Raw genomic sequence first — 12,329 nt, 5'->3', positions numbered from 1 at the left:
GCATAGGCACAAACAACAGTCAGGACCCGTCCCCCCACCCAAAGGCGGAGGGCGGTTACCCTCTCGTCCACTGGAGTGAACCCAAACATGCAGGCACCATGAGATGGAGCAAACAGTATGCCCCCACTTGCTTGGCACCTCTCACCATGGGCAACTCCAGAGAGGAAGAGAGTCACAACCCCTCTCGAGACGACTGGTACCGGTACCCAAATTGTGTGTCGAGGCGAACCCGACTATATCCAGTCGGAATTTCTCGACCTCGCACCCCAGCTCAAGCTCTTTCCTTGCCAGAGAGGTGACATTCCACGTCCCTGGAGCTGGCTTCTGTAGCTGAGGATCAAACTGCCAAGGTCCTCAACTTTTGCCGCCGCCCAGCTCACATTGCACCTGATCTCTTTGGCCCCTCCCACAGGTGCTGAGCCCTTGGGAAGGCCATGTCCATACGAGGGAAAACGAGGTCCAAATATTTTTCTCGTCATAAGGGATTCTTTGTTTATTCAAGTTTGCTATATTCAAGCATTTAAATGACTTTTTGTCGACTAAAAGGGCTTGAGTTGTTTCAGTTCCAATTTGGGGCTCCAAACTGAGCTGTGGCTGGTATTGGAGAGCTGATGTCAGGGATGTATGCACTTCAGGGCTAATTCCCTAATTTTCCCTCCACTGCAGGAATGAGTGGACACAATAATTTTCAGAACTAGCTTATCTGGAGTTGTGTGTAAACCTTTCACCTGTATGTGACAACAGAGGCAGGTTTTGATTATACTGTACGTTTGGTAAAGTTTTGACATTTCTCTTTAAAACCGAATACTTTATGCTTTGCTTTTGTGTGACACAGGACATGAGACCAAAGCCATGATGAACAACAGCGGGCCGAGATATAAACGCAGCCATCTGGAAAAGCACCTAAACATTGATATCCTGTGGTGTGTTCTCTTGCTGATCATCATGTGTCTCACTACTGCTATTGGTGTGTACTCACAGTGACACTCACAAAAACAAGACTGCTTTTATGTACAATGTTGACAGATCAGTGGTATTTGACCACCATTGCCGAAAGCCAGTGTCTTCATAGAAAACAATTACAGTGGGACCTCATTAAAACTGACCACGATATAACGGATATCAGATAAATTGGACCGTCGGGACTGAACAATGTGTCCAAAAATAGTTTCCATTTGTCACTTAAAATGCAGTTGAAAAATTCTGTCAGTTACAGAGTTGTCAGCTGTTTTTACTGCCGCTGTGGTGCAATACAGGCAGAGAATGGGACTGACGTATTTTCGGGTCACCGATATACAATAACGACTAGCTCCAATTCCAAAAGACGTGCCTCCCGTGCCAACATGGCAGTCATGTTGAATGTGGGGCATTGATGATGGTTCTATCTATTGTCTATTGTGTGTAGAACACAGCGCAGAGAGAGTGGCATCACTCTGAGGAATACAAAACACAAGTCTTTGGAATCTGGAACATCCAATTTTTGGTACAGCAACAGTTTTTTTTGTTCTTGTTTTTCTTTTGTCAAGCTGTTTGCCTTTGGCAACAGATTTGGAACAGGGGAGCACACTAATTCCTCGTGGCTAATGATGAGTACTGTACGTCAACAATGTCACCATGACCAAGCACTGGTGTGATAAGTTTGGATGAAATGTGAAACTTTCAAACATTTTCAAGCTTTTTTTTATATATACACAATAATTTTGTACCGTACTGGGCATTTTAGGCCACGAAAAAAACCTACAAAACAATTTTGTACTGTATAGTAATATGGGTGTGTGCATATGGCCTCAAAAGGTGCTTCAATATAACGGACAGTAGGCTATCTCAGACGTCCCCTCGCCCCTATTAGTCAGTTCTATCCAGGTTCCACTGTATATAATGAGATGCCAGGGATTTCCCTCTCTAAGATGACTTGCTGTGGGTGTAATGCTTTCTTAGGCCATGGACTCTGGCTGAAGCAGTTCAAAAATGCAGTCTTTTTGGTTGATGGCGAGATGGCTCCTGCCCTGGCTGGCTTTTACATCTTTTTGACCATGATAATTGTGCTGCAAGTAAGTTGGTCAAATGGCTTTTTCTTTTTTCTTTTTCTCCCCCCACCGTACCCACTTAAGTGCTTAATCAAAATTATCAGGCACATTGTAGACCATATCCAGGCATTTTTTCCACCTTTTTCCTCTGGTATGTGTATCATGACACTAAACAAAGTAATGACATTCACAGGTGCTGATTCCAATCTCTCTTTATGTGTCCATTGAGATTGTGAAGCTGGGTCAGATCTACTTCATCCAAAATGATCTCGACCTCTACAATGAGCATGTGGACTGCAGGATCCAGTGCCGTGCGCTCAACATCACTGAGAACCTGGGTCAGATCCAATACTTGTTCTCTGATAAGACAGGAACTCTAACAGAGAACAACATGGTGTTTCGCCGTTGCAGTATTTATGGGATTGAATATCCTCATGAGGAAAATGGTAAATGCTGCTGATAAATTTCCAATACAATACCAAAATGGTAATTGCACAAGCAATCTAAGGTGCAAAATCGCTGCTCTGTTTTTAATCTCATGATATACTGTATTGTTAAGTTTTTACTCTTTTCTTTTTTTAATGTTCTTGTTGGAGTCCGTCAAGGAAAAATTCCATACTTACTCTGCTGTATATTTTTGTTGCACAATGCAAGCAGACCACACACAGTCAGGCATGCATGCAAGGTCATGTAATGAAAAAAATATCATACTGGCAAGGTAAAATTTGGCACTACAGTGTTTCTGTACAATCAATATCTCTATCACAACCAAAATAGCCGACACCACCACTGTTGGATAACGAACAGTAAAGTAGATCATTTATGAACACACAGTATCCCTCAGTAACCGTCTCAAAGATTATTTTTGTTTTAGATGCAAGCAAGTTGTGATAATTTCCCTGAAAGATAGAGAATGCAATTTTCAAACTGCTCACAAGATTTGAATGTATCAGAATTAGAATCAGCTTTAATGGCCAATTATGTTACAAGACACACAAGGAATTTATCTCCGGTAGTTGGAGCCACTCTAGTATGACAACAAACAGCCACTATGACAAAATATACATTTAGGTCATAAAAAACACCAATGTGGAGAGTGTAGTGACACTGATAAAATTGCAATTTTGCAAATGATGCAGTCCTCAAGCAATTTAGAGCAGTTTAAAGTGACTAATAGTCCAATGATCTGGTACAGTGATAATTGCGCAAATGGTCGTAATCAACAACAGTATACTAATACTCACTAAAAACAGTGAGTGTACGAATAATGTAGAAGTGTCCCCACAGAGATTTGCAAAATTGGCAGATGTTGCAATGAAATTGTAAGTTGACTGTTTAAGAAGTTAATGGCAAGAGGGTACAGCATGATAAAACAGTGAGTGTACGAATAACACTGGGAAACACAATTTTTATTGAGTTAGGTCCGACAGCTGTATTTAACAAATTTTTGGGTGCGGAATCCAAAACTGGTCTCAGTTTTTCTCTATCATGTCAAGTTTTTGAACAAAGTGGAATGAAGGAAATATATACCTACGTAAATAAAACATTAATATGGAATAGTTACAAGCTTTGAAAACAAAACAAAAAAAACAGCATAAAATGAAATAGACCTTACAACGGTATACCCATGGTTACAAGGTTAAGAGAAAAAGCCAGCACAAATCGTCTTAATTCCTACTATGCTAGCTTTCTGTTTGCAGATATTGATAGTACTGACCTATCGGCTGGGTGTGGTGTGTCAAAGTGTCCTTTTCAAGGTCAGAGGACAAAGATGAAAACAATTTCTTGATAACTCGAGAACCCCTTTACAAACCACCGCTGCCATTTCAAAGTGATTATGTAGCAGATATACAGCAGTTAAATCGATAAATGTGATGCAGAATGCCCCTTCTGCTTTTTGCATCCAGCGCCTTCTGGTCTTCGTCTCTTTCCGGCGCTGTGATGTCACACAAGCTAAACATCCTGTTCATTCGGCGTTGTGTGCTATTGTTCCATGCTGTTTTTGCCGTCCTTGTATTTGTCATATGATTTAACAATGTCACGATGGTTTATTGTGTGGCATTTAGTTGTGCAAATGGTTCAGGCAATAGCAATAGTTTTTTTGGGGCTTTCCAAGTGAAAAAGGAATATGTGACCAGTGGATAGGGAAAGTCAATCAACAGGGGAAGAAACGTGGTCAGCTATGGGTGCCTAGCAAGCATTCCAAACTGTGCTGATCACTTCGAACTGCCGTGTTTTGAGAAAGACTTATCAGAAAGCATTGGATACAGTGGCAAAGGCTGGAACCAGCTGCGGTGCCAACTATTTTTCCTACGGCCATTGGGACCTCAACTGCCAGCAAGAGAACTAAATCTCGCAGCCGCCATGGCAGCAGCAGCGAAACGGTGCAGACAAGAGGTGAGCATTTTCTTGTATATGCCTACGACTCTATTATGGTTACTATGCACTAGGCAGTAGGAAAAAAAGACCCACGCAGTAGTTTTCAGTACTGTCATCTGTACTTTTGCCTATATGACAAGCCAACAGAGACGGCAAAGACTTTCTGTGCAGCGTGTTATAATGCAACTCGAGCGAGGGGCACACAATATAAAATACTGCATACTATGTATAAGCTTGTGCCGTGTCACTGAAACATATATGAATATATAATACGTATCGTCGTGCTAAAAAATATCGGCACCCCTGGCACCATAATTTCAAGCCATGACTGTATAAAAAGACATGCTTTTGACATACCGTCTCATCGAGCCAGTGGCCACTCTCTTTTTCTGTTGTACAGCTGCTACTTGGCTGCTCGTCGTCGTCACTGTCTGATCAGAATCAGAATCAGAATCATCTTTATTTGCCAAGTATGTCCAAAACACACAAGGAATTTGTCTCCGGTAGTTGGAGCCGCTCTAGTACAACAGACAGTCAATTTACAGAACACTTTGGAGACATAAAGACATTGACAAAAAACAACAACAAACAACAATTGTGCAAAAAGATGCAGAGTCCTCTAGCACTTAGAGCAGTTCGAATGGCTAATATCGCAATAGTCCGGTGCAATGACCATTGTGCAAAGGGCACTGAGACTTCAAGGAGTGTATGCGGTTTAAAGTGACAAGTAGTGCGATAATCTGGGACAATGGTTGTGCAAATGTTACAGATACTCCTCAATCAGTGTGCAAATGGAGCAGATGCTACTCTGGCATGAGTGGCCACTATATGCAAATAGTGCAGCATGGCGAGACAACTACAGTGAGTGCACGAGTAATACATAATTGGCCCCACAGAAATGTGACAACGAACTCAAGTCAAAAAAATTGCCAGCTTGTTGTAATGGAATTGTAAGTTAGCTGTTTAAGAAGTTGATTGCAAGAGGGAAGAAGCTGTTGGAATGTCTACTAGTTCTAGTTTGCATTGATCGGTAGCGCCTACCTGAGGGAAGGAGCTGGAAGAGCCGGTGACCGGGGTGGGGAGGGTCCGAGAGGATTTTACACACCCTTGTCTTAGTTCTGGCAGCGTGCAAGTCCTCAAGGGTGGGTAGGGGGGTACCGACAATCCTTTCAGCAGTTTTGATTGTCCGTTGCAGTCGGAGTTTGTCCTTTTTTGTAGCAGCACCAAACCAGACTGTGATGGAAGAATACAGGACTGATTCGATGACGGCTGTGTAGAACTGTCTCAGCAGCTCCGGTGGCAGGCCGTGCTTTCTCAGAAGCCGCAGGAAGTACATCCTCTGTTGGGCCTTTTTGAGGACGGAGTTGATGTTGGTCGCCCACTTCAGGTCCTGGGAGATTGTAATTCCCAGGAACTTCAAGGTCTCGACGGTTGACACAAGGCAGCTGGACAACGTGAGGGGCAGCTGTGGCGAAGGATGCCTCCTGAAGTCCACGATCATCTCTACAGTCTTGAGCGTGTTCAGCTCCAGGTTGTGTCGGCCGCACCACAGCTCCAGCCGCTCCGCTTCCTGTCGATATGCAGACTCGTCACCGTCCTTGATGAGGCCGATGACAGTGGTGTCATCTGCAAACTTCAGGAGTTTGACAGTCGGGTTCGCTGAGGTGCAGTCGTTCGTGTAGAGAGAGAAGAGCAGCGGAGAGAGGACACAACCTTGGGGCGCCCCAGTGCTGATGCTGCGTGTGGATGAGGTGGCCTCCCCCAGCCTGACCTGCTGTGTCCTGTCAGAAAGCTGTAAATCCACTGGCAGATGGCAGGTGAGACGCTGAGCTGGAGAAGCTTGGATGAAAGGAGTTCAGGGATGATGGTGTTGAACGCTGAGCTGAAGTCCACGAACAGGATCCTCGCGTAGGTCCCTGCACTGTCGAGGTGTTCTAGGATGAAGTGCAGTCCCATGTTGACTGCATCATCCGCAGATCTGTTCGCTTGGTAGGCAAACTGCAGGGGGTCCAGCAGGGGACCTGTGACACTCTTGAGGTGGTCCAGCACAAGACGTTCAAAGGACTTCATGACCACAGATGTCAAAGCGACAGGCCTGTAGTCATTCAGACCCGAGATTGCAGGTTTCTTGGGGACTGGGATGATGGTGGAGCGTTTGAAACAGGATGGAACTTCGCACATTTCCAGTGATCTGTTGAAGATCTGAGTGAAGACTGGCGCGAGCTGGTGCGCGCAGACTTTGAGGCAGGATGGGGACACGTGGTCCGGGCCTGCCGCTTTGTTAATCTTTTGTTGTTTGAAGATACGTCTCACATCCTGTTCATGGATGGTTAACGCAGAGGTCAGAGGTGTGATTGTGGTCGCGAGTGCGGCCGGGTTGGTGTGTGGTGTGAAACTGTCCTTTTCAAATCTGCAGTAGAAGGTATTGAAGTCGTTGGCTAGTGTGCTATTGTTCTCAGCTTGGGGGGATTAGTCAGCGACTGGAATGCATGCCAGACTGATTTAGAGTCGTTTGCGCTAAACTGTTTTTCCAACTTTGCTGTATAGATCCTCTTTGCAATGTTAATTTCCTTGGTCAGCTGGTTGCTAGCTCGATTATACAGGGCCCTGTCCCCGCTCTGATATGCGTCCTCCTTAGCTTGGCGAAGCTGCTTAAGTTTAGCAGTGAACCACGGCTTATTGTTGTTGAATGTGCGAAATGATTTTGTTGGTACACAGACCTCTTCACAGAAACTGATATAGGATGTGACAGTGTCCGTATATTCATCCAGGCTGCCAGCTGAATTTTCAAAGACACTCCAGTCTGTGCAGTCTAAGCAGCTTTGAAGTTCCATCTTGGCTTCATTTGTCCACTTTTTGACTGTTTTTACTGTAGGCTTCGCACATTTAAGTTCTTGCCTGTACGTCGGTATTAAGTGAATTAAGCAGTGATCAGACGAGCCCAAGGCTGCACGAGGTATAGCACGGTATGCGTTTTTTACCGTGGTGTAGCAGTGGTCTAAAGTATTATTTTCCCTGGTAGGACAGTCGATGTGCTGCTTGTATTTAGGGAGTTCGTGGTTGAGTTTAGCTTTGTTAAAGTCCCCGAGAATAATGATGGGTGAGTCGGGGTGTTTTTTTTCAATTTCGTTGACTTGATCGGCGAGCGTTAGCAATGCGGCGTTCGTGTTAGCTTGAGGCGGAATATAGACGCCAGCGAGAATGAATGATGCGAACTCACGTGGCGAGTAGAATGGTTTACAATTTAAGAATAGCGACTCCAAATGCGGGCTGCAGTGTGTGCTGATCACCGTGACGTCCGTACACCATTTTTCGTTGATATAGAGGCATATCCCGCCGCCCTTTGTTTTCCCCGATGATTCCATGTCGCGGTCCGCTCGATGAATGTGGAAACCGGGAAGCATAATGCCGGCATCGGGTACAGCGTCGCAGAGCCAGGTCTCCGTGAAGCACATGGCCGCGGAACGTCCGAAGTCTTTACTGGTCTTTAACAGAAGATGAAGCTCGTCCATTTTGTTGGGTAGGGAGCGTACGTTCGCGAGGTGGATCGACGGGAACGCCAATCTGTGTCCTCTCTTGCGGAGTTTCACCTGAATGCCGGCTCGCTTCCCTCTGTGGCGCCACTTCCGTCTCCATGCGCCGAAAACCGCGGACGCCGCTCCGGTGAGTAACTCTGGGAAAAAACTGAGCGGATATTCGAAAGTTGGTGACAGAAAGTGTGGAGTAGACTCCTTGATGGTTAGCTGGTCTCCCCTTGTGTAAGTGAGTCGTGTAAGGTCTCCAAAGACGGACGAAAAACACAAAAACAAAGACAATACTAGAGAGCGCGTTACCGAGGCGACCACACTGGTAGGCGCCATCTTGATATGCGCCATCTTGATCAGCTCAAACATGTACGCTTTGACGATGCCAAGTTCAGTTGGGAGCTCCTGTATGTCAAAATCCTCCTCCTCCACATATTCCAACACGTTGCTCGCCATTGCATATAGATTGTAGCACGATGTGTTTGTCAATTGCAACGTCACTTCTGGTAGCCCTTGTGGGGGATAAAGTAACCACACCCCGGTGTCTTAAGCTTCGGGTATGTTCGGGGAGGACTCAATATGCGTAATAAAAACCCAATTCATATGGTTTAAAATTGCTGGAAGTGACGTGCATGTAGTACATAACATATAAACAATGCACATATGAATTTTAACTCCATAACATCTTTGTCATCTGACCTTTCAAATCTGCAGTAGAAGGTATTCAAATCGTCAGCCATTCCTTTATTGTTTTCCGCTCAGGGGGATGATTGCTTGGAGTTGGTCAGTGATTGTAATTCTCACCAGACTGACATAGAGTCATTAGCAGCAAAGTGGTTTCCCAGCTTTTCTGCATAATTTCTCTTTGCAATGTTGATTTATTTATTTATTTTTTTCGTCAGCTGGTTTCTGGCCTGATTGTACAGGGCTCTGTGCCCACTCCGAAAGGCGTCATCATTAGCCTGGCAAAGTTGGTGAAGTTTGCCAATGGTGGGGAGTCAGTCGGTGGGTGGGCGGGCGACTGGTGGGGGGGGGGGGGGGGTAGTTGCCCCGCTGGGTGTGGGACCACTCACTCATTGCGACAAATAACTGGGAATTTCTTGGGTATCCCCTCACTTACACTCTCGTCCCATAGATGTTCATAATTTACATAGCCGCTCTCACCACACTTCAGTTGTATAGCCGTGTCCACGACCTCAGTCCTGTATGCTTCCCCTCCTGTCCCTGTCCTGTCCAGTCGTGTTCTATCTATTTTGTCCTATCCTTCCCTCACAGGGTGTAGTACGACTGCCCTCTACAACACTCGATTCTAATGTCATTGTACTCGGTATATAATGATTTACTTTCCTCATCTTGTTTACAGCTAGTGTCTTGTCTTTTGTTTATTTTCCTATAATATTTAGTTAACTTTTCACTCTGTCCTTTCTGTTGTTTCTGTCCTTCCCCTTTAAAACGTTCTGTTAGACTGAATAACTGTAATTCTCAATAAATATCTATCAGAATACAAAGAAACCACAGTGGCAGCTTAAAAAGTACACTGTGACACAGTAAAACTTTTCCGGCAAAAGGGAGGCAGAAAGGAGGATCTGTAAAAGGGATACAGATCCTCCTTTCTGCTTGACTTAACAGCCGTAAAAAAGAAGTTTGCCAGTGAATCACGTCTTATTGTTATTGAACGTGCAAAATGTCTTATTTGACACACACACAGACACGCACGCACGCATCTTCACAGAAGCTGAAGTCATAGAGTCTGTACGGCGGCTGCAATAAGTATTTAACACGTCACCATTTTTCTCATTAAATATATTTCCAAAGGTGCAATTGACAATGAAAATTGTTGGGAACAACCAAAGTAATCCATACATACAAAGAAAGTAGAACAAATAAACTCAGAAATTAAGTTGTGTGTAATAATGTGAAATGACACAGGCAAAACATGCCAGCCGGTATTTATTTAATACTTTGTACAAAAGCCTTTGTTTGCAATGGCAGCTTCAAGACACCTCCTGTATGGAGGAACTAGTCGCATTCATTGCTCTGGTGTGATTTTGGCCCATTCCTCCACACAAGAACTCTTCAAATCTTGAAGGTTCCGTGGGCTTCTTTTATGGACCTTGAGTTTTAGTTCTTTCCATAGATTTTCAATTGGATTCAAGTGAGGTGATTGGCTGGGCCATTCTAGCAGCTGTTAGAGGTTAGGAAAAGAGCACAAACAGTTGCGGCCCGGGTATAACCTGCCGGCCGTACAAACCTCTATTGCCTGGTTCTTTTATTCTGATAAGGTAAAACTTCAATGATTAGGCCGGATAAAAGGTTTAACTATTTATTCGAAAATACAAAGTCAAACAATAAGGTTGGAAAAGGTTCAGCGCTGGGCTCTCCTCCACTTGGTTCAGAATAACGCCCATGGAAAAGAGACCGCTAAAGTTCTTGTCCGCTTGTTTTATGGCCAAAACTGCTTCCCGTCGTGACGTCATGCAGTTGCGGACCAATCGTAGCTTCACCCTAATGTTTAGGGTCCGTTCAGAAATTCAGTCCGATGTTCCCATCGCGCCCCGAGAAACAGAGCGTGCTCCACTTTCTATAACTTTACTACTGAACGTGTTGGCCTTTGCGAGGGATGCATCAGTACATCCGCCATATTATTTGTGTCAGTTTTACTTTTACACACATTACCAACACTCTGAGTTACCGAAGGTTTCCGGGGCGCGGAGAGTGCACCCAGAGTGAACTTCCCAACGCAACCCGTGTTGATATGTTCTGCGTTTGTTGTGTCGGTGGGACCAAGTGTAATGGAATTATATGTGTATCTGTAATGAGATGTATCAAACAAAAGTGTATGCAGTGTTCTGTAAGCGTGCAGCCAGTAATTTCTAACACAGCTTTACTTTTTTTTCTTTGAAACCAATTGAGAGTTTCCTTGGCAATATGTTTTGGATCATTATCCTGCTGAAATATCCACCCTCATTTAATTTTCATCATCCTCGTAGATGGCAGCAGATATTTGTCAAGAATGTCTCGGTACATTTGCCCATTCATCCTTCCTTCGATAATGTCAAGTTTATCAGTACCATTTGCTGAAAAGCAGCCCCACACCATCATGTTCCCACCTCCGAACTTTACTGTTGGTATGGTGTTTTTAGGATAATGTGAAGTGCCATTTCTCCTCCAAACGTGGTGGAATCCAAACAGTTCAGTTTTGCTCACACCCGACCAAACTATATTCTCCCAGTATTTAACTGGCTTGTCCAAATGTTGTTCACCAAACTTTAAACAAGCTTTGACGTGCTTTTTTTCTTTTTCAGCAGTGATGTCTTGCGTGGTGAACATGCATACAGGACATGGCAGCGGAGTGGATTACTCACTGTTTTCGTTGTGACAACAGTACCTGCTAATTCCGGGTCTTTTTGAAGCTTTCCACAGGTGGTCCTTGAGAGTGGTCAACTCTTCTGATTATTCTTTGCTTTCCTCTGTCAGAAATCTTGTGAGGAGCACCTGATCGAGGCAAATATATGGTGGTATGATTCGCCATCGTAATGTTTTGAAACAATTAGTTTGCGATGGTCTTGAGAAAGCTCTCTTCTCTTATCCATCTTGAAATGCGTCTTGACTCACACCTTGGCAATGAGACCTTTTTGTAGGCCATCAAATAGGAATGAACCAGCTGCTCTTCATTTGCACTGACAAGCATAGCTGGATTGCTGTTTGATTATTGATAGATTTTAGGTTTTTGGCTTTCCATGCCTTTTTGCACCTCACTTTCTTCATGTGTTAAATATTTTTTCCCTGTGTCATTTCACATTTTTACACAAACTTAATTTCTGAGCTTATTTGTTATACTTTCTTTGTATGTATGGATTACTTGGGTTGTTCCCTAATTTCTTTTAGGGCAATAGCACCTTTGGAAGTATATTCAGTGAGAAAAATATTGACGTCTTAAATACTTATTTCAGCCGCTGTATATAGTCATCCAAGCTGCCAGTTGAAGTTTCAAAGACACTCCAATCGGTGCAGTCTATACAGTCATTAATGGTAAATGGTAAATGGAGTGCACTTATATAGCGCTTTATCTACTGTACACTATCACGACGTTCCATCTTAGCTTCATTAGTCCAATTCTTCACTGTTTTCACCACAGGCTTCGCACATTTAAGTTTGTGCCTTTAAGTTGATTTTAAGTAAATTAAACCGTGATCAGACGAGCCCAAAAGGTGCACGGTGAATACCACGGTACGAGACCTTTAGCGTAGCAGTGGTCTGGAATGTTGTTTTCCCTGGTGGGACAGTCAATGTGTGCTACTTGTATTCAGGTAGTTCATGGTTGAATTTTACTTTGTTAAAGTCCCCAAGAATAATGACATGTTCGTTTACCTGGCCAGCTTGTTTTGCAGTGTGGTGT

General features: G+C 44.0%; 1 protein-coding gene across 7 annotated transcripts in view; it reads left to right on the top strand.

The window, feature by feature from the left end:
• atp10d (ATPase phospholipid transporting 10D) overlaps nucleotides 1-12,329 on the top strand; it is a 118,296-nt gene that overhangs the window by 48,621 nt on the left and 57,346 nt on the right. For 6 of the 7 annotated variants that reach the window (XR_009791571.1, XM_061795712.1, XM_061795710.1 and 3 more), the window contains 3 exons: nucleotides 836-967; nucleotides 1,939-2,051; nucleotides 2,221-2,473. The exons of the other annotated variant lie outside the window; for it this stretch is intronic. Coding sequence is in view for 5 of the 6 variants with exons in the window: in XM_061795712.1 (XP_061651696.1) it covers nucleotides 836-967; nucleotides 1,939-2,051; nucleotides 2,221-2,473 (498 nt within the window). In the remaining variant the exon portion in view is untranslated. The remainder of the gene's footprint in view (nucleotides 1-835; nucleotides 968-1,938; nucleotides 2,052-2,220; nucleotides 2,474-12,329) is intronic. 7 annotated transcript variants of the gene reach the window in all.

This window comes from Phyllopteryx taeniolatus, chromosome 13 (genome assembly GCF_024500385.1).
Source record: "Phyllopteryx taeniolatus isolate TA_2022b chromosome 13, UOR_Ptae_1.2, whole genome shotgun sequence".
Lineage (NCBI taxonomy): Eukaryota > Metazoa > Chordata > Actinopteri > Syngnathiformes > Syngnathidae > Phyllopteryx > Phyllopteryx taeniolatus.
The sequence above is the reverse complement of the archived record's forward strand: the minus strand, read 5'-3'. Positions and strand labels throughout refer to the sequence as shown.